Source organism: Ceratina calcarata, unplaced genomic scaffold (genome assembly GCF_001652005.2).
Source record: "Ceratina calcarata isolate Rehan_Ccalc_2016 unplaced genomic scaffold, ASM165200v1 scaffold72.2, whole genome shotgun sequence".
In the NCBI taxonomy this organism is placed as follows: domain Eukaryota; kingdom Metazoa; phylum Arthropoda; class Insecta; order Hymenoptera; family Apidae; genus Ceratina; species Ceratina calcarata.
Window position 1 is genome coordinate 1,292,053 of NW_017178472.1, and position 21,624 is coordinate 1,313,676.

The following is a 21,624-nucleotide window of genomic DNA, read 5'->3' on the forward strand; positions in this document are numbered from 1 at the left end:
GTGGTGAACCCCCGTGTATCAATCGATTGGTACTATCTCTTTCTCTCCTCCTACACTCCTCCCGGTCTCCTCCTCGATCCGCGCGTTACGTTTTCGTTAACGGCGGCTTTCGATTTCGACGGGGAAAAATAGCGGCGTACGAAATTGTTTTGTCGATTTTTATCCTCCGCGGCGTGAGTGTTGCGTCGATAGCGACCGCGTGGAACTTCGATACAGGGTGAACGGAGTGACATCGTAAACGACAGTCGGTGGCCAGAGCCAGGTTTTAACGAGAACGACAAACGATGAAGAGACCGATGCGACTCGACGGCTGGTACTCGAAATTGAAATTATCGAGTATACGTTCGGGCTGGTTGCCCGATAGACCAACGGCCGCTGCCGGCTCGTGTTCACTTCGACCCCCTCGACGACTAATTAGCCGCGTGCATAGCACCGTGCCACCACCGCCGCACACGAGCCAGATCGTCGCGATACTAACGATTTTTCAATTATACGATAACGTGGACTGCCGCATCCGCCGTGGACGCCGCCGCTCCGCGCGGCCACGGTAACCGTATAATGTCACCGACGTTCGAATCTCGGGGCGAAGTAATAGCATAAATTGACACAGCGGTAATTTTTCGGGTTCGTTGTGCCCGAACAGATGAGATTGAAGAAATGATGATGATCAAATCGGACGGTAAGTCGATGAATACTTCGTGTGATGAATACTAAACGGATTACGAAATATTTGATTAATATCTGAAGTACGAGTAAACGAATATTAAAGAAGATAATTGAAAACATTAAATATTCATGACGGACGGTTAACGTAACGAGCTCTGATATAAGTTTGTAAAAGTTTGTTGCGATTATTCTCTCTGGCGATTGAAGCGGGTGAAGTGCAATGATTATGAATAGGTTATCTGTTTGCTACTATATGTACTACTTGATAGCATTATTGGATTTTAACATACAGCAAACATAGCAAAGAAGTCTTAATTTTACTGTTGCGTCACTTACGTAAGGAGGAGACTGATGAATTATATGAACAAATATTAATAGAACGAATGTCTCTGAAGTTATGTAGAAATTAGTGAAATTGTTTTCAACAATTTCATCGTAATGGAATTGTTTCTTATTTTCTAACGTCAGCAAAACAGGTTAAATGTATTGGCGTTGATGCATTTCAGTAATTGGTGTCGCGAGCAAGACGCATTAAGGCTTTCAGGATAAAATTATCGGCCGCGTCATCTCGATTTGCTTAACTAGCGTACCATTAATTGGTCCGATCGGAACAATATTGTCGCGCATGCGGGATAGCAATTTATTTGTTCCGCTAATCGCGGCGGACTGCGGATGCACCGAAACAACTAAATTCTATTGTACACTGCGTAACCCTTTAATCGCTCCAAACAGCCGCCGAAGGAATTCAAACGAATCCCACATAATGAGTAGAGCAATCCCGTTATCTTAGCAATTAATTATTTAGCTCAATTAATTGAGATATAACAATTCTTAATTTCATCCAAGAGACGCAGATATCGTGAGAACTTATTAAAAGCCAAGATACCGCGGTCGACGCTCCACGTTGCCGCGCACACAATTAAATTAAATTCTCTTTCCGACCGGGAAATAATAGCGAGGCCAGTAATTGGATGAAATGATTGATCGAAGCTGCTTTGTTAATAAGTCTCCGAGGGTAACTCGAGCCGTTTTGGGATTTCGGATCCAAGCGTCCTGGATTCGCCGTTGGGGTAGCGAGAGGAACATACGAGGTATCAGTGTCGAGCAGCGTGCACCAGTCCGACGGACGGAGCGTGCCACACTTGCGTGATACGGCTTTTGTCAACAAATTAATTAATTGCAATTTTGATAAGCATCGTTATCCCAAACGAACACGATGAATCATTTTCCCTCACATACAGTTTATAAAATCATTGTAATTAAGCGTGATATTTAAAATATAACCCTTTTTTATGATACATAGTGTACAAATTGTATTATTGAGAATGGAAAAAGGAAATTGAATAATTATTGTCATCGTAAAGACGTATAAGTGCATGTTTTAATTGAAATTTCTAATTCCTACAAGTATGTAAAATAAATAGAATGGAGCCTGGAAATAACAGTTACCTGTATTTTCCTGAGTGTCGCGAGCGTTATCCTCCATTTCCTGATGATTCCTTTTATTGTTCGCCAGTCCAAGGATCGCGTCGATGCTGTGTCTTGGTGTACTGTTTGCTGGCTTCGGCAAGACCATGTCTTGACTATTCTGAGAGGCTGTGTCGACGAGTTGCTGCGAATCCATCGTCGCAAATCCGAACCTTAATCCTTAATAAGGCTGCTCTTTAGGTTAATTACCTTTTCTGATGAAAACTCTGAGAAATCCACTAGTAGTCGCTCATCGAAATACGAAACGATTGTCCATAACACGTGTTTCCAATTGCGAAATTCATTTTGAAGATTACTTCATTACGCAATTGTGTTTCCTTTTGCTGTCCTTGAATACACTTGGATTACAGTCACCTTATTAATAGTACCTGCTCACAATGCGTCGAATAAAATTTGTCGCTGTGTTCAGTGAATTATAATGTTCACACAGAGATGCACTCGGTGCTGGCAACGATAAAATCGGTTTGAGGCACGTCTCATGATTGATCCTTGGCGCACAACACTAATATTCATAGTTTTTCCAACACTCAATTTTTACTTTACCAGACTGAACTGTCTCGATAGCAAATTTTCGAAGGGCATAATACACGGCCTCCCTAACAGTACCTTGACATCAAGTCCTTCTGTTTCTTCAATAATTCCAGACCAACTGTTCCCAATACAAACGGTTCCAAATGGCCTCATCCACGGTCATCCCGCGATGTAACCAAGCTGCTGGACGATCGAGCCAAAGTCAGCTTTTTAAAATCTCGGGAAAATGAAAAGATTCCAACGATGTTAAGCGAGCTCGACGGTCTGTAGGATGTTTCGTCGGCGGGCCAGTGAGAAATAAAATTGTCGCCGGTAAAGGTTGAAGCTGTTGAGCGTGCGTCGTGCCAACGAGGACTAGTCGGTTGGTCGAGCAGCGGGGTGGCCTTTGTTGTATCCGCACACAACTACCAGCACCAAAGCGTTTCGAAAGAGGTTGGTCCGGGTTTCGCTGCGTCGAGGCGTGGCCTGGCTCCACGAATCCACGTCGTCGTTCGTGGTATCACCGGCCAATCGAAACTGCGATCCGAGAACATGGCGAGGCAGTGGTGCTCAAACGCCACTGGAAACCGATTCACCCTCTCCCCTGCCGGATCCCTAGGAGGGGTTAATTCGCAGGGGTAGAAGAGGTAGACTCGAGTCGGGCTTCTGTGACACCGTACGCGCACTAATTCGAGCCTCTCGTGCGTGCACGCGGCCGTGCGCGAGTGAGGGACGGATGCACGGGGCGGCTGTACCCGCACACGTGCATCGCAAAGGGGTGGCTCTCGTAAACGGACCCCGCACACATACGCGCCGCGTTACGGTTCCGCGTACATACACACGCGAGACCGGTGGCGGCTTGATTCTTGCGGCGGATTTTGGCATCCCCTGTAATTGCCAGAAATGAGGTAAAGCTTACCGCTTACGCCAAGCCTCCTACGCTTCTGAGTGTTCGAAGCGGGTGCTCCGAGAGCTGACTTGACGGCGGCGGCGCGCGCTACCTGAACGGCTGGTTTACGCACATTATGCGTATACCGATGGCGTCGCGATTTTTCGAAGACGCTCGCCTCTAAGCCGTTTAACTCGCCTCCACCTCCCTGTTTCGTGCGACCGCGACCGATAGGGAGATGATGAAGTTTCAGCCGGCGTAATTGCTTCGTTTCGATCCCGTTCTCTCTGCCCTCACTCACGGATAATGTCGTTGTTCTTTGACGATACACCGCTCGCTTTAGAAAGATGCTGCAGCTGGGATGATTGATTATGTAAAGTACTTTTTATTCGTTGCTTCTCTCACCTGAGTTGATACCGTCTAATAGATAGGATTAATTTGTAGTAGCAAATTTCTGAAGAAACAGCAAATATCGGCACGACAATTTTTTCAATATTCTATTTTATTGGGGGTGCGAAATCGAAACCACAGAACTGCTGCTATGCCGTCGATTTTTATCTCGATTTCCTTTCAGGAACATCTGAAATTACTTCAGCGACAAAGAAAGAACAGACGACAATTTTTAGGATCGTCCGATACTGCACGGTCGTTTCCTACTTTTTTTCCTCTTTTAGTTTACGCACTTCGAAAACGGTGGCGCGCAGAAAACAAATCCACGCTTCCCATTCCGCATTCGATTCCGCGTATCGTTGTTACCATTTGGCGTTTTAGCCCAGGGGGAAGTGTACGCCCACAAAACCGCGACACAAAAGATATCCGCCTGTAGCGAAACAGTAGCTGTTCAAAATCGATCCGTCGAAAATCGAGGCAAATTATACGTTGCGGGCCGATTCACGGCCCTTCCGTTATGGAAGGAGGAAAAAATCTAGCCCGCCAGCCGCCAGTCCACGCGTCCCGATTATAATTATACATACTGCTAAATAAAGTGTTGCCCGTCTAAAACCGTTCTACGATTGGACTTCGTGACAAGTATCGTTTGCAATTATAATTTTGGGAGTGAAACGCAAACTTATTAAATGTGACTCCTATAAATGAGGGACTTAGCTTATTTTTCTCTTAAAAATTAATAAAGACCCATGGCTAAAATTCTATATTCAGGGTTCTCTGTCTCTTCCTCCCACTCCCCTAAAAATTCCAGTTCATTTTGACATTTGGTTCATATCGTATTACAGCCATAAAAAATATATATTTTTCACATAAAAATATGACCTCGAATAAGTCGAAACAAATGAGCCAAGAAAAATATTTTGTCAAAGGGATAAAACGGAAAAATAAATAAAGAAATGTTTTATTACAAGATATTTTTCATCGTAAGCTATTTACACCATGCTATGAAGCTTTTTCGTAACATGAAAAACAGAAGAGATATTTAGATGGGGTCTTTTCGCTTAGACATTCTGTATTTCAATATAAAAGGTAGGCTCTGCTATATTAAACATCTATCTATGATACAGCGGTTTGAAAATGATTACCTTTCAATGAACCAAATACGTACATGCCTCAATAAACCGAAAGTTGATCAATTGAATGAAAGCTAAATCAAGTATTATAGGAATGATTCATAATAGATCTATCATCGACAATCTCGAGGCGCTTTGTACTGCAGCGTTTCCCACGTGCCAGGTCGTTGTTGCATGTCATGTTTACGCGCATTAACAAACGACTCCGTTTTCCACTCTGGTAATCTCGGCCACGAATCTGCCTAACCCAGGCAGCAAGAGAAAGAAGAAAGGGAAAGGGCTTTTAGATGTTCCGTAGAAATCAGATCACAAGTTGCATTTAACCGGATCCCACTTACCGCGATAAATATCTGCGACAGGGAGGCACGGAGTTTAGATCGACGCGTTTATTTCGTAGCCGGGTCGAGCTGGAGCAGCACTTAGCTCCAGTTTTAACTAATTTCCTGAAGGTTGATCCTCGGCCAAGAAGCTCGAGGGATCCCTTGGCTAGATTACTTTCGATGGGAACCCCGAAAAACTCAGGTAGCCCCATGGCAGTTAAACGTTTTAACCTGTTTGACGGATTGGGAGCATTTGATACTGGCCTAACTTCCAGAGATAAGCGGACCCTTTAGCTTGCCTGATTTCCTGTCGGTGTGAGAGCTAACTCCTTTTTAAATTTTCAAATAATTTTAAGAAGCAGATATCGTTCATGAACTTTTATCCTCTAATAACAATTTATTAAACCCTGAATATTATTGTTAAGATTCAGATTTCTGTCAAAGTTTTTAAGAAATTAAGAACAGAATTCGTCGCATAAATGTTACATTTTGTCAAAGTTTTTAAGAAATTAAGAACAGAATTCGTCGCATAATCCCCGAAATCATTCTTCTAAATCTTATAACATCTCACTATTCTCGCTATTCTGCGATGCAAAAGAATTTTATACACCACCGTACAATGCGGTACAAGCCCTCTCCATTGACCAGCCAATAAAGGGAACAAAATCGAGTATCCTCGAAATTGCCTAAAAATCCTGTATGGAAAATTCTCTCTATGGAAATCCTCATTGTATCCGAATCTTAAAGATCGCTGATCATGATCGATCGGTCGTCGACAATGGCGCGTGTCCCGGTCGCCGAAAAGAGCAACCGACAAGGAGGACTCTGTTTGCAAATCGGTACGCGAGCCTTCGAAACGAGAACATAATAAAGGAAAACTGGGCCAGTCCATTCACGTGAATCTGAAAGCAGCTGCACGGTGGCCCTCGATGACCGAGATAAGTCTAATTTCGTTGTACTGGCTATTGAGAACGTTCACAAGGCGCCGGAATCCGCTCCAATTTTCCCTGAACGAATCTCTCCCTGGCTCAATTCATACGTGCAACGACGATCCAAGCGCGAGGTGCGAAGTAGAGGAGATGAACGGAATCCCGAAAAGCGTATCTAGCTCATTGCCGCGCCGGACCGATGTTTTCCGTGGAAGAAAAGCTTGTTTGGCCTACTGTAACCGCGGGTGGTGGTATTCGAAGTTCGAGAGGCGTCGGCATTGTGAGTGTTTAGACGGATTTCACGACAGGTTTTGAGAAAACTCTCAGCGGGTTGTCCGAGGAACGGTAACAGATTTCCGTCGCTTAATCCGCCGTGCGCCATTCTACTATACGCTCTGAAGAAATTTGTAGGCAGCATGTCAACGTGATGCGAAATTGTTAAATTATTTTCTGTACAAAGCGTGCACGCGTTTATATGAAAATTTATTTTTACAAACGGAAGAGAAAGTTCGTCAGGGAAAAACTCGTTAGGCACTGGGCATTTTCACGATTGAAGCAAGGAAAATCGTCGCGTTGCGGTAAACGCCACGAATTTAGGTTTTCATTTTTCGCTTTTTCGGCGGTTTCAATTCGCTCGTCGGACCGGTCCCAGTGGCGTAGAATGTGGCGAACGCGAACTTCGAAAACCGACGAAAATCATAACTGACTCGAATGGAATCGTTCGAAATGAAAAAAATAACGTCCGTTTGTCGGTGAAGGTTCAGTTTAGAAATCGAGTTAGAGAAGATTCACAGAATGTACATACACATCGCGGACTACCTACAATATGTTTTTTGAGCAATTCCAACAGCGACTATGTATTGCTTTTTAATTCGTATTTCTCGTTCATCATCCGCAAGAATCCCACCGCGACGGGAAACGCAATTTCGCGCTCGCAATTTCTTTCGACAATGCATAACAATCGCGCAGTAATCGGCGGCTGGGAAAAAGTGCAGTCGATTTTTAGTCCGTTCAATCCACTGGGGAAAAAACATCGTAAATTGAACGGTCTCTTTTCAATTGAAAAAACCGCATAACAGCCGAATCGAAAAGTCGATTGATAAAGAGCCGACGGGAAGCTGGAGGACTTTCCTTCCGCAAATCGGGTCTCAAACGAAATTTTGAGAGCATCGAGTGATAATAGATAGAAGTGGCACCGCGTCGCGCCGTTCGAAGCCGTGGACCGTTCGTCGCGCGATTTGAGAACCGCTGAGACTGCATATCCAGAGAGCAAATTACCTTTGCAGCCCACAGGACAAAATCGTTCGTCCCTGTCTCTCTCGCATCGACGGGAGCGACTCTCTCTCGTTTTGTCTCCTCGTTCCAGCATGCGCTCTCCTCTCTTTATCCTCCGGCACACCTCTCTGTCTGCTGTTTCAGCGATCTCTCCTGCCTCTGAACACCCGCGCACCACCGTCCTCCGTGGTACTCCGGCTTAATTAACTGTGTATACACTGCAGTCAACTCCTACCGTTGTCTTGCTCCCGCCAATTGGAGCCCGAGCCGAGTCCTCCTGCTCCACACGTCGCGCCGCTGACGACGACGACGACACACGCCACGGGTATCCCTCGGTTTAATTCTCGCGGCATGATTTCATCAAGTCAACCATCTCCGAGCTCCGCGTCCCGCTTCCACAAAGATATTAGCGTTCCTCTCGCTTGTTCTCTACCGCTTTCGCGGGTTTCGCGATCAGTCGATTTCAGTACTCGTCGACTACGTGGCGACCAGTTCATTGAGACGTCGCGAATGAATTAACCACCTGGTCGACGACGACGATATTATTGCGTTCGGCGATGAAGAAACGAGAACTCACATCTCACTTGCCCTTTGGTTTACAAGTTTAATTCAGATTTTCCCTTATGAACAATCTTTGAAATTATAGTTTCATGAACATGTGGTTTATTAGTACAGTGCCATTAGACGATTAATCAGCTGTATGAAACTTCTATAACGCTTATAGTTAGATCTAAGTATCTCTGCGTTTGTTACAAAAGGTGCATCGCTGCAGTGCTGCGTTGTTACAAAAGTAGCATTCAGCATGAATTTATGAGAATAGTTGCCGCGAAACGGTTTCACGGGTAAAATCGCAGGAAAATCTCGTCGACGCCTGCGTCATTGCTCCCGTTGTAGCACAATGAAGGCGAGGGAGGCATCGGAGAGATAAAGCAAGGGACAGGCGACGCGCGACGCGACGAGTGAAACACGCGCGGAAGGGAAGCGGAGGCCGACGCGACGTGGCCGAAGTGGGAGAGACAACGATTTGGCGTGTACAAAAAGCACAAAATTAAATTTCGGTCCCCTCGCGCACGCAATATACGAGCCTTCGTATATCCCGGCCGGGAAGGGAAGCGAGGTCCTCTCCAATGGCGTTTAGCGGTACGTTAACTATCATTCGGTCTCGCCCCGGGGCCAATTCGCTAACCCGTGTTTACCGATGCCCAGGGCGCTGTTAAATAAACTACGGGGACGAGACAGTCGGGGTCAGACAGTCGTACGATTAAAAGCGTAACCGTGACCGAGGGATCACTCGGAGAAACGCGGCGTTTCACGTATCACGGGCTTGTTTGTCTTATCAAGCTACGGTCTAATCACGAATCTACGGCACTTACGATTTTCTGTTTCAGGCTATTAAATTTGAAACGAGTCTCGTTTAGAAATAATTAAATCTTTCCAATCAGGATATGGATAAACGAATTTAATTGAAAACCAAAACCGAAAGCAATGGTACCATTGAATCGAATGTTACACATTAAATGAAATTGAAATTTTGATGGGGATAATGACTGCTTCTACTATTTTATTTATTCAAAAATATCGCTATGTTGTTTGACTGGTATTTACTCTTCGATTTCTTCGAGCCGGAACGAGCACAGCGGTGCCACGAGGCGAGGGTACTAATTTCATCAGGACCGGATCGATCGAGTAAGAACGATAAACCGTGCAGATAAGGGCATGCGTTCTCACACATGTACGCGGGCCGACGTTAAGCGTTATCAAATTTGAAATCGATTACACGGGCTTTGTCGCAAAATCGGATCGCTGCAGATGGACCAAGCGCGCTTCCTGCTGCGTGCATATGTGCCAAGATACACGCGTAGAAATACGCGAGGCGTGCGCTGAAAGTTGCGACGTATTTATCCCTGTTGGATACCTTTGTAGCCGATACGAAAGTACCCTTCCGGGCCATGTGTTCCGTTTACTAAGTCTCTCGCTACTCTCTCTTGCCCTCCGATCCACTCTCTGTCGTTCATTTCGATCACCCTTTGACTGCTATTGCTCTCTATCGAACAGTGATCCCGACCTAACAATAATTTCAACATTTTTTGTAGTAACATTACTGAATCGATGAACACAGTAACTTACATTTGTCAGATACGAAATATACTTGTATTATTTGAATATTTTAATAAAATTCGTAACCCTTAAAGACGATAGCTGAAGTGAAGTTACTCGAAATTAGCAAGTAAGAATGGCCGCGTGAAATTGTGTTACAGCAGTCAGCGTCCGGATAGAGGGCTAGTAAAATCGGAAGCGAGCCAGAATTCGCGAAAGTCGAGTGAAGACCGAGTAATGAGATCACGCTAACGGAGTTCATCCGGCTCGTTTATCAGCCGCACGAGCTTCCAGCTTGCCTTCTGAGATCAAGTTCCACGGATGCGTGCAACGCCGTACTAGACAATTTTCCTTCGCTTTTCTCCTTGCTTCTCGTTCATCCTCCCTCATCCCTGCCTTCGGCCTCTCCTCGAATCCGTATACACAGCGGTCTTGGTCGTTTATGCGAAGAGAATTTACGCACAGGCGAACAGAATCTGCGGCACATGGTGCACGACTGACTCGGCTTTATAAATCCGATGTTCGCCAGCGTTGTGTATCGGGATTCGTCGGTGGCGAAGCTAAGCAAGACGAGGCGAGACGAGCACCCTCCGCGCCAGCCATGTTTGCGGGTTTATAAATTGGGTTCGGCGCTGGGGATTTTTCTATTAGGATAAAATTGGTTCTTTCAACCGCCACCAGGGCGGTTGGTCCTTCCAATCCCCCGTCCCTCCCTAGTCGTTCCAGAACCGACGACGCGACGGCGGCGTTCCATACTCACCGAACTTGTCGATCCTCTCCCTGTGCGCGGCCCTCCTCAGCCTCTTTCCCGTTTCCATCTTTCTCTCATCTCCTGCGCCTCGCCCTCTCCACCTCCCACAGACACCACTCTCTCTCTTTCTCTTCCTCGCGCGCGCGTGTTCCGCTTCCCTCTGCCCGTTTCTTTCTGTCGCAGCCCCTCATCCGGTTGTCCTCGTCGCGAGCGAGCGAACGAGACGTCCGCTATGATGGGGTGATTTGCCAGGGGGTGATGTGCCTCCCCCGGCGAAGGGAGGGGATGTTCGTGACAGCTCTCAAAAGTCGATATTTCCGTCACCGGTGTTATCGGTGTTTCCTACATTCTGTGTCCAGCGTCACCATAAACGAGGTTACCGATCAAAGGACCGACGGTGCGGCGCAACGTGGTCGCGTCACGTCGTCGTTGCACTATCTCTCGACTTTCCGCGGACGAATCCACGGCCAACCTCACTGATTCGCCACCGATCATTTTCAATCGTTCTACTCTCGACTTCCGAACATAATTTCCAATAAGATATCCGCCATGTATCTTGTTTTGACAGAAAATGTTCCTCCTTTATCCTGTATAATTCTGAGTTTGGGACAAGTTTTAGGTAACATAACGATGACGTAATTGGACAGCCATTCATTGTATGCAATTAAAGTAAATTTCGTATGGGACGCTACTTAACACGTGTCGTATAGTTAGCAGAAACTAATTACAGCGAGTTTCAATGAATTCCGCGGCAGACACATGCGCGGTACTCTCGAATTGGTGATCGAACTATTCTCGATCGTGGCTGCGAAAGACTTTAGAATCAGTTCTTATTAATCCACCTACCAAGCCTGAGTGCCCACGATACGGTCAGAATTAATTTGAGCCGTATTATTAGCGATTAATAGGACAATTATTCGTAACGTTCTCTCAAAGTGGCGTTATTTTTTCCACCACTTCGTTTTTACCTTCGCTCGTTGTTTTTTCCCGTGGAGTTTTCGCTCCTTCGACGATGGTTCGCGCAGCTAATTAGCTGCCGCCATTTTTCCATCGGGCAATCTATTATCGGCCATTGAGGCAAGAACCGGCTAACCGGAATAGAAGTTTAATGAGGTTTACCGCGGCGAACCGAGAATTTTCCCAAATACCATCGAAAACGGGGCTGCGCGTCGATTAAAAATATTAAAATTGATGATGCGTCAGCATTTTTACATAATAAAACACGATTCCTAATAATCGAAACGTCTATTGTTTAAAATTTGTTAATCTAACAATTATCTAAAATGATTTACATTACGACGATTAAAGTAATCGTAGGAATTGTGTATGATAGTCGTTTTGAAATTTCGATGATTAAAACGTTCACTGACGAGAGCTGGATATTATAACACTTTTAACGACATTGTCCAAACAGACCATTTCACCAACGAGAAACCGTTTCCGCACGTATTCGCGCGAGGGTGGCGGGCTAGTCACAACAAATATAATAAAGCAAGATAATGGAACCGGCTTCCGTAACGAGTAACAATCAAATCGCGCTGTCTCTCGATTTCTTCGCTCTGCGACAACGTTTCTCTCTCTCTTGCTCGCCATTTTCCCGCCCTTCTTTAACACAGCGAAACGAACAATAATAACAAGATATACGCGACGTGCAGACCAGCTCAACCTGGAACTTCCCGTCCCGTTCTCGGGGACGAAAATTATTCGATTTGCCGACCGTGAAATTCGAAAGTTATCGAAAGTCCCGAGGGGGGCGACGAGGGGTACAACACACATGTCAGAGGGTGAGCCCTGGTCATTTGGCTTGACTTCATAAGTCATTAGAATCAACCTTGAATCGGGTCGTCTGCCGCGGAAGCACCCGTTGCGCGCGGGGCGAAACGATGAAGACAGTGGTGTCGTCAAACGGCATAAACGGTGCACCACCGCGGGGGTTGGATGCGAAACGGGGTGCGACGAAGACGGGCGTAACGTTTGGCTGAGGGGGTGCTCGTCTAACCAAATTACATCAATCCCATTTCACATCGTTTTGACATGGCAATTGAATTGAGTCCCGCGCAACTGTTGTGTTTTTGCTGGTATTCAGGAGTGAGAGGAATGCACGCCGCGTATATACACAGTGCGGAGGATGAGGAATAAGGTACCAACGATGCTCGTTCACGGCTGTTAGAAAACTACCCCTCGCAGGGAGAACATTCAAGTTTTGCACCCCCCGTTTACGAGCGATTCGCAGAGAGGGCTCCGAGGGCTGGGACTCCGAGGCTGGTGTGGCGAGGGGGCAAGTGCCTTAACTTTTCCTTATCGAAAATAAGTCGTTAGCCGGCCTTTCATCTTTAAACGAGTTTTCGCGGTGCTCTGAGTTTTTACCCAAGCCCGTACCTCTCTTCTCTTCGTCCCCCTTCTTCCCTCGTCCTAATATTCCCTGTCCCTTCTTCCATTCCTTCCGACCCCGACCCGCGCTGCCTCGGTTTAAGGGATTTTTCAATTTCACCGTGAGAAGCTAATTTAATTTTTCCGCGGAACCGATGCGACGCAGTACAAAGAATCAGTTATCTGTTGACACTCATTCCTCTATAATAAACACGACGATGCTCGCGAAAACTCAAACTCCGAACGAATTGTTCGGAACAAGTAGCTTCCTCATCGATTTCAATAAGTTCTAAATATGTTATCGGGATTTTGAACGATTTTCCCCTATAGCCTCTTTCCCAAATAATTACCGCGATAATTTATACATGTAGGCCGTGCAGCATCCACGAACCAACCAATACCGAAACGGTACGGGGAACACGCAAGTCGAGCAAGCGTTAAGGTAAAGGTGTCTACCTCTAATTGCCTGTTTCTAGACGAGCGACCCAGCGAGAGAGACTATTAAGAGTTGTTGAATTCGTTACAGCTTGCTACTCGCTTTATTTTTCTAACTAGCCATTAAATATTCAGCAGCCTTAATGGGCCGGAGTTTAATTAAAACGACACTGTAGCAGCAACCTGCTTACAAACATCTTTCACGTTATCCGTGTATACAGTTAGAACTCCATCTAACTTTTTTCCCGGATAATTATGCTGAAGGTAATCGTTAATTACGCGACTGTGCTCCAAGAGGTGAATCGGATGCTGTTTTGTCAATTTATGTCGCTAATTACGAGTAAGTTTCTCTTATCTCTAAGTCTGAACTGGCTGTTCGCTTTTAAAACACGACGTTAAACGCAAAAGAAAAAGGGTTTCGAGTAAACGATTTGATGGAAGTATCAAAAGTTTTGAAGTTGAAGAACTGATGTGTTCCATTGTTAGTCATTCTTTGAAATAAAGGGAAATAGTTTCCTGTTGAAGAAATAAGAAGCACGAGAACAGAGCGGAAGAGAAAGAAAAAGACAAAAACTTGGAAGCGTGTTGCTTCATTGTCGGGCGTCACTCGAGGGGGAAGCGAAAAGCAACGGTCCCCTCGCTCTTGTCGGCTTCGTGGTGTGGCTTAGAAGAGTACAATGCTGTAAAACCGTCAGCAATCCGCTTACCAAGTGACATCTTTACGCAATTATCAATAATTGGTGGTCGGTCGAAGCGCAAAGCCTCGTAAACCTAATTAGGATAAAGAATGCAATCGGAGACGTACAGAGGGTTGGGCTCGTTCCACCCCGACGACGGTGAGCCGGTTTTCTCATGCAGCTACAAACTTATTTAAAATGAGAAATCCTCTTTTCAAGCTGATCCCATCGACCTCTTTGCTTAAAAAATTCATTTTATTACATTTGCAAGTAACAAGCTAGATTTTTCATAGAATGTTCGTACATCTTTTTGCCTATAGGAAAATGTGATTTAAAATTGTAATATAGATTCTGACGCACTTTCAAAAGGTTTTGTTTTTAACCGTACCGAAACACTGGGTTGCTTCTATAGTAATTTTATTCTCCGTTCTCCAATAAAAAACATTCATAGCAAACGGCAAAAGGATCTGTACAGAACCAAAAATCTTTCCAATTTGTTTCCAGGCGGAACAAATCGAGTTGTAAACAATAATTTCATCAATCCGTTTAGGTGTACATAACTTTGTTTCCAAGACGAAAAGTGGACAGCGAATATCGATTGTTTTCCAATTTTTAGTTATTTGTGGTTCTTTCACGTGATTATCACTACCGTGCACGTCTCAACGTGCCAACTTCGTCGTGACTTCGCTCGTGGATACGAGACGGAAACGTAATCGATTCACGAGGCGCGAACGTGATAATCGCATTATCGAAATCGAGTAATAATCAAATGAAAGCATTTCGTCCCGACCCAGATGAGCGTCTTAACGAAGTTCCACCGAATTATCAGCAATTATCGGTCCTTCGGTGTAATTCCGTTAGCCACAAGAAATAAGAAGCACGAGAACAGAGCGGAAGAGAAAGAAAAAGACAAAAACTTGGAAGCGTGTTGCTTCATTGTCGGGCGTCACTCGAGGGGGAAGCGAAAAGCAACGGTCCCCTCGCTCTTGTCGGCTTCGTGGTGTGGCTTAGAAGAGTACAATGCTGTAAAACCGTCAGCAATCCGCTTACCAAGTGACATCTTTACGCAATTATCAATAATTGGTGGTCGGTCGAAGCGCAAAGCCTCGTAAACCTAATTAGGATAAAGAATGCAATCGGAGACGTACAGAGGGTTGGGCTCGTTCCACCCCGACGACGGTGAGCCGGTTTTCTCATGCAGCTACAAACTTATTTAAAATGAGAAATCCTCTTTTCAAGCTGATCCCATCGACCTCTTTGCTTAAAAAATTCATTTTATTACATTTGCAAGTAACAAGCTAGATTTTTCATAGAATGTTCGTACATCTTTTTGCCTATAGGAAAATGTGATTTAAAATTGTAATATAGATTCTGACGCACTTTCAAAAGGTTTTGTTTTTAACCGTACCGAAACACTGGGTTGCTTCTATAGTAATTTTATTCTCCGTTCTCCAATAAAAAACATTCATAGCAAACGGCAAAAGGATCTGTACAGAACCAAAAATCTTTCCAATTTGTTTCCAGGCGGAACAAATCGAGTTGTAAACAATAATTTCATCAATCCGTTTAGGTGTACATAACTTTGTTTCCAAGACGAAAAGTGGACAGCGAATATCGATTGTTTTCCAATTTTTAGTTATTTGTGGTTCTTTCACGTGATTATCACTACCGTGCACGTCTCAACGTGCCAACTTCGTCGTGACTTCGCTCGTGGATACGAGACGGAAACGTAATCGATTCACGAGGCGCGAACGTGATAATCGCATTATCGAAATCGAGTAATAATCAAATGAAAGCATTTCGTCCCGACCCAGATGAGCGTCTTAACGAAGTTCCACCGAATTATCAGCAATTATCGGTCCTTCGGTGTAATTCCGTTAGCCACGGTGAAGTTGGAAAAGGCGCCAACTAAAAGCTCGTTCCATCAAAAGGTCAAATCGGATTTCAGCCTCGAGAACTAACGGGAATCTTTTCAATTAAATCAGAATTTTACCACCCTGTACTTCGTCGATCACATCGTTACTCAAACAAAACCGAAGAAAACATTTTCGATTCCCATCTCCGAACAGATTCATGTAATTTATGAATCAGATATGAAAGAGTGGGAAAGATCCACGAAGGAACGAATGGAGAAAAATAAAGCGAACGACCCTTCTCTTCCGCTCGTGGTAACGAAGCCGAGTTCGTACTCGAAAGTAACCGATACCTTTATAAAAGAAACCGGGACCCGTTGAGTTCACCATCCTGTACAATAAAATTGCCCTTTATTCTGCTTTCTATTCTTCGCCCGCAGATACGAATCGAGATACAACTCTTACATAGGTATACATATTTGAGCTATACGCGCGAATAAATGACGAAAGAAACTAAAAGAAGGATTTACGAATACGAGAAGTGAAGAAAAGAAGTGGGGAAAGTAATCGGAATAGAAAGGCGAAAACTGGGAAATGTTGAGAAACACGCGACGAAGGTTGTGACGAAACGAAGACAGAACGGATGGGTGGTAAGAAAGAGGGGGCGCAAGGGGGAGAGATCCATACGTAAACACATGTTGTTACACTTGGGAAAGCACTTCTGTTAGAGGGTTCTCTTTCTGTGGCGGCTTATACCGTGCCAGACAAGGCGAAGAAAACGTTCTTCTTGCTTCACGAAACGGCGCGACGTGTGGCGACAATTCTATTGTGCATTCCATTCGGTCGGCCGCTTTGAGATACAAGTACGTATACTTCTTTGTCCCAACGAACCACAGGAGGACGGTGGTTGAAGAGGCCAAGGGAGGAAGGGGGGATGTATAGGTGCACGGAGGATTATGTGCGAAGGTAAAGAGAGTATTTTGACACCCCGTATAATGGCACGACCGCGGGGTGCACCCAATTAGGTAACGTTGGGGCGTGAAGGGCTCGGCTTGCGACCTGGAATAAGATACAGAACTATCTCCTAAGCGCAGAGCCGAATGAATGCGCGGAAACATTCGAACCTATTCAACGAATCGTTTCGAACCTTTCTTAGCGACAGAATTTAGGTGTTTGGAGACACTCGTTCAGCGTGATGACATGTTAAACAATGCGTCCTGTTTTTGTTCTGACAATTTTCCTCGAATCGTCTGCTGTAGCGCGCTTCAACTCTGATACGTAACAAGGAACGGAGATCGGAAAATCACGCGGGAAGATGAAGTTCCAGGCTTCCTTACGTCAGCACAGCGATAATTCTGCGATCGGTTACGAAACAGGGTGTCACCTATATCGTTGAAACGATTAAGAGGAACGCTTTTATCTCGTAGCCAGGCAAAGTTCACCGGGTGACACGATTTTTTCCAATAATCTCGTGCCCGCCGAAGGAAATTTCCCCGCGACCGGTCCCCGAGGAACTCCGAGCGCCTCCTCTCGACGAATCCTCGACGATCGACCAATGCGAGACGAGACACGACACCGTTTCCAGCAGGAAAATAATGAAATTTGCAGCATAATCGGTAGGCAATTCATAGTCACTGAGTGGTTTCTATTAAGGCTAACGACAGCCGGCACCGGGATGGGGCTTAAAGGCACTCGAAGGAAGACAATCTCCTTTGAGGAGATGGGCCTTTTTTTTCGTCCCCCTTTCGCATTCGCCTCCTGATCTTCGTCTCGTTCTACGGCCAATCGTGAGGATCTATTTCCTATCGGCAGACCTATCGTTTCTTTCTTTTCCAACTCTTTGCTCGGAGAACTGCGACAGGATTTCTCCTCCTATTCCTGTTCCACATCCTTTTCTAGCCTCCTCTATGTCCTCGTCTCGTCTCATTTCTCCCTCTTTCTTTCGCTTCGAATCTTCGTCGTCGCCGTCGTCATTACTCTTCATCTAGCTTCGCTCACCTATCCGTCTCCTTCGTTGATGGCCAGCTCTTTCCATCTCACCTGTAGAGCTGAGTTACCGGGCAAGGGAGGTGGCGTTCCAAGTGGAAAATAGCCGTAAACGGAATCGTTGGGGAGTTGATTTTAGGTCGGCTAATGTCGTTTCGCTTTTAATGAACTTCTCCGCTCGTTAAGTACGTTTCTCCATCTCCGTCGCCTACCAATCCGCGAACTAGTTTCTTCAAAGTCTGACGACACGATTGAACGCTACATGTCTTTTATTTCTCTTTACGTGATCGGCCACTATGAATTTTTTTCTGATACATCCATGATGAAATTTCCTATTGATGTAACTTTTATATATATTTCAATCTTCTTCCATTTGGAGAGATTGGAAAGTAGCGGTTTCTTACTTGACCATATTGTGCCTATAAGAGTAAGATGTCGCTACTATGAAGAGTTAAGGAATGAAAGTAGAAATGTGGCCTGGACAGTTACTCAATCGCTCTCCACTTTACTGAACAGTAAAAGAACTTTTGTTTCTATGAAATGAACCTCAACTTATATTTTTCGATTTTTATGTTATAAAAACCTTTCTGAAACTACGATAATCAATAATTTATTCTTTCTTATTAATAATTTAAAGATTTAATTTGAAACCATATCTGTAACTAAATGTTTACCCTTAGTTTATTAACACACTGAGTTTGTTGTATTACATAGAAGATGATAATTTTATTATGTAGTTATGTGAATAAATATGTAGTAAGTTCCAAGGCAAACGCGACAAGCGACACAATCGTTGATAGTCGGATTGTTTTACGATCGCTCCAAACCTGTTTATCGTGGTTAATGAACGATGATTGTTGCATCATGTTTCATATACGGAACTACTGTCTAATTTGCAGATTCAGATAACGCAATTTCTATGATTATAATTGATGATCACATAATTCTTCATAGGATTGAATCATCATGCTTGTTAACACTTTTTCATTTCCAATGATATCCATCAATTTCTTTTTATGTATTCTACGTCACGTTACGTAGTCGCGATACATTTGTTACTATTTAATACCCAGATAACCTTCGGATACCAGTTGATTAGCAGTCGTTTACAAATTGTTATCACCCGTGAAAGATGAGCCAATAATTTTATTGATAATTAAGTATGTATGTATCATTATTAAAATTATAGCAACTAATTCAAAACGCTACAATGATAATATTTATAAATGGTAGAATATAATTTGGAAAAACAAATTGTATTCATTAATAATAGAAGCAGTTGTTGTCATTATCAGTCTGACGTCTGCATGGGTTCATTAATAACATGAACGACGGACTGGAATAGAATAACATTATCGAACCGGTTTACAGTCATTGTGTGCATGTTCTTCTTATTTCGATTTCAATCCCTTGGGAGCGCAAGCTATTAAGCCTCAATGAACTTGGGAAATTCAAATATTTAGTTACCAATCTTTATAATCACGATTTAATTAATCGTATGACTAATATTCTTAAAAAGCAAATTTCACAAAATTTATCTAAACGATTTAACTTAAACGTGATCCCAGCCTCTGGACCATTTCTTTTCAAATTCGCAATCACAAATGTCTGCTTCATTTTCTAGTTACGTAATCGGTCAAATGTATGACAAGATAATGCGATATTATTTTATTTTGCGTGATCATAGGTCGATACTATTTTTTCACGTAAATGAAAATATGATTTTATACGTTCTTATTATAATTAATTTTTACTTTCTTATTATAATTCATTCTTGCGTTCTTATTATAATTCATTCTTAAATTCTTATTATAATTCATTATTATGTTCTTATTATAATTCATTCTTACTCGTCAAAACCAGGTATAGAAAATTATTTCCCTCCTTCATACAATTTAAGATATACTTATTCCATATAATACAATTATTTATTATTTTTACTTAACGAATACTTCATAGATTAAAATGAAGGAAAGATCCATGTTTCCTTAGTTTCATAAAACTGTTTGTGAAAGTACCGAGACAAATTCTGAACGTTTCTTGCATCATGCACGTACATATGCTTACGAAATTTCATGTGTTAGATTAATCGTAGTAGTGCGAAAAATAAAGAGACTGGCGTGCTGCCGAGAATCTCTGGAGGGAGTTACTCTCATGCTAGAGTTAACGTACATAGTGTGTAACATGTGTAGATATGTATTTGTATTAATTTACACACGCAGCAGACGGTCGATACAGGGTGATAAAAAATTTATCGAAACCGTTTTTAATTATCGCTTTCATTCCCCGGTGAGAATGTTGACAACAGAATGTCACGGTTCGTTGAGGATTCGTTCGTCCTCGTCACTCAACCACCGATAAACCCGATCGGCGGTGCGGCGTGATGGTGAAAACGGGCGGAGAATCCGTCATTCGCGTCATTTCTCGCTTATCAAGCTTTCGCCAGCTTCCCACAAAGGTATCACTGTTTTTCGATTTCTTCGTACGCGGAGATTGCACAAAGAAGGCGAAAGCAAAGTAGACTCGTGCGCAGTAAACACGCCCGGCAGAAGAGATTGATCGAAACGGTATGCATTTTTGTATGCTTTCAAAACAACTAACGAACCCGAAGACGATACATACCGGGCAGTTTCGTAACTGGCAATTAATCTCGTTACATAGTGTATTCCGATGCGAGATCGAGTCCGAATGATAGGAAAAAATTTCTATAAAACTTGAAGGTAGACATTTTCGTTCGATTTTACTTACCGGCTATATTGGATTTTACCCCAATATTGGAGTTTCGCTAATAAATGGCTAGTTCGATTTGATTAGTTTTTTTCTATCATAGAGTAATACAGTTTCATTCCAATTTTTTTGCCCAGCCCCGATTGGCAATCATGACGACGCGACATTACGACGAAAATGATTGCATTTTTTGGAGGATATCGGTGAATTTTCGTATTGGCAATCCTATGCCCGACTATGAGAATGGGATGATGACACCGGGAATAGAAGCGGGTCAGTGTCACTGTCATTTTTGTCATTCATTCATCCTCGTATGTATCGGTGAACTTGATTACATCATCGCCGGCAGATATTGCGAATCTTTTCGTCAGACGTTTGTGATGCGTGACAGTTCTGACGCATGAATGAACACAGAGATTTTCCGGAAAACGTTTTTCCCCTCGCGTCAATTTAGCAATCAAAAAAAATAATAATGCCCCCTGAAACAACTGAACATTGCGAAAGTAACTAAAAGCAACTAATCGATTCAACTTGTCCATTTTCCTCTTAGTCGAATTCTGTTATATTTGACGAATGAAATGATGAAATTGAAATTTTCATTAGCACATAAACAAACGTATTTTGCTTTTGTAGTCGACGGACAAATATCAATGTCTATATAAAAATTCGCCAATGCAAAAACACCATGCCTACGTTGGTATCATGTTATTACACAAGCATTGTTTACGGCCACTGTCTTGCACCAATGATATTATTTTATTTAAATTCTTGTAATACAATCTTTCACCAACTTATGAAATTACAATTTCTTTAAGTGATATACAATAAATGTACGTAAATAAGTAATTAATACAAAATGTAAAATTTTACTGAAATATACATGAATGGTTACATGATACTATCAAGAACTGACAATATACAAAGTCCTTAGATCAATTTCGATGAATGACTCATATTCCTAAATGATTCCATCATTTTAGAACGGTTTTACACAGTCTTGGTAGTAGGGGTAAATAGTAGTTCGCTACTAGTATCTACGTAAGTATATGGACGGTGTGTTCCTTTTTAAACATGTTAAACATGTCTGACGCAATCAAGCTATCGACAAATATAAAAGACGGGTAAACCAAG

The 21,624-nt window shown here is 43.4% G+C and overlaps 1 protein-coding gene across 1 annotated transcript in view; it reads right to left on the bottom strand.

Moving 5' to 3' along the window:
* Window positions 1-3,055, bottom strand: part of LOC108630286 (retinal homeobox protein Rx1) — a 35,503-nt gene extending 32,448 nt beyond the window's left edge. Inside the window, exon 1 of the mRNA XM_018033474.2 lies at window positions 2,116-3,055. Coding sequence (XP_017888963.1) covers window positions 2,116-2,290 — 175 coding nt within the window. The 5' untranslated portion in view covers window positions 2,291-3,055. The remainder of the gene's footprint in view (window positions 1-2,115) is intronic.
* Between the last annotated feature and the right edge of the window lie 18,569 nt (window positions 3,056-21,624).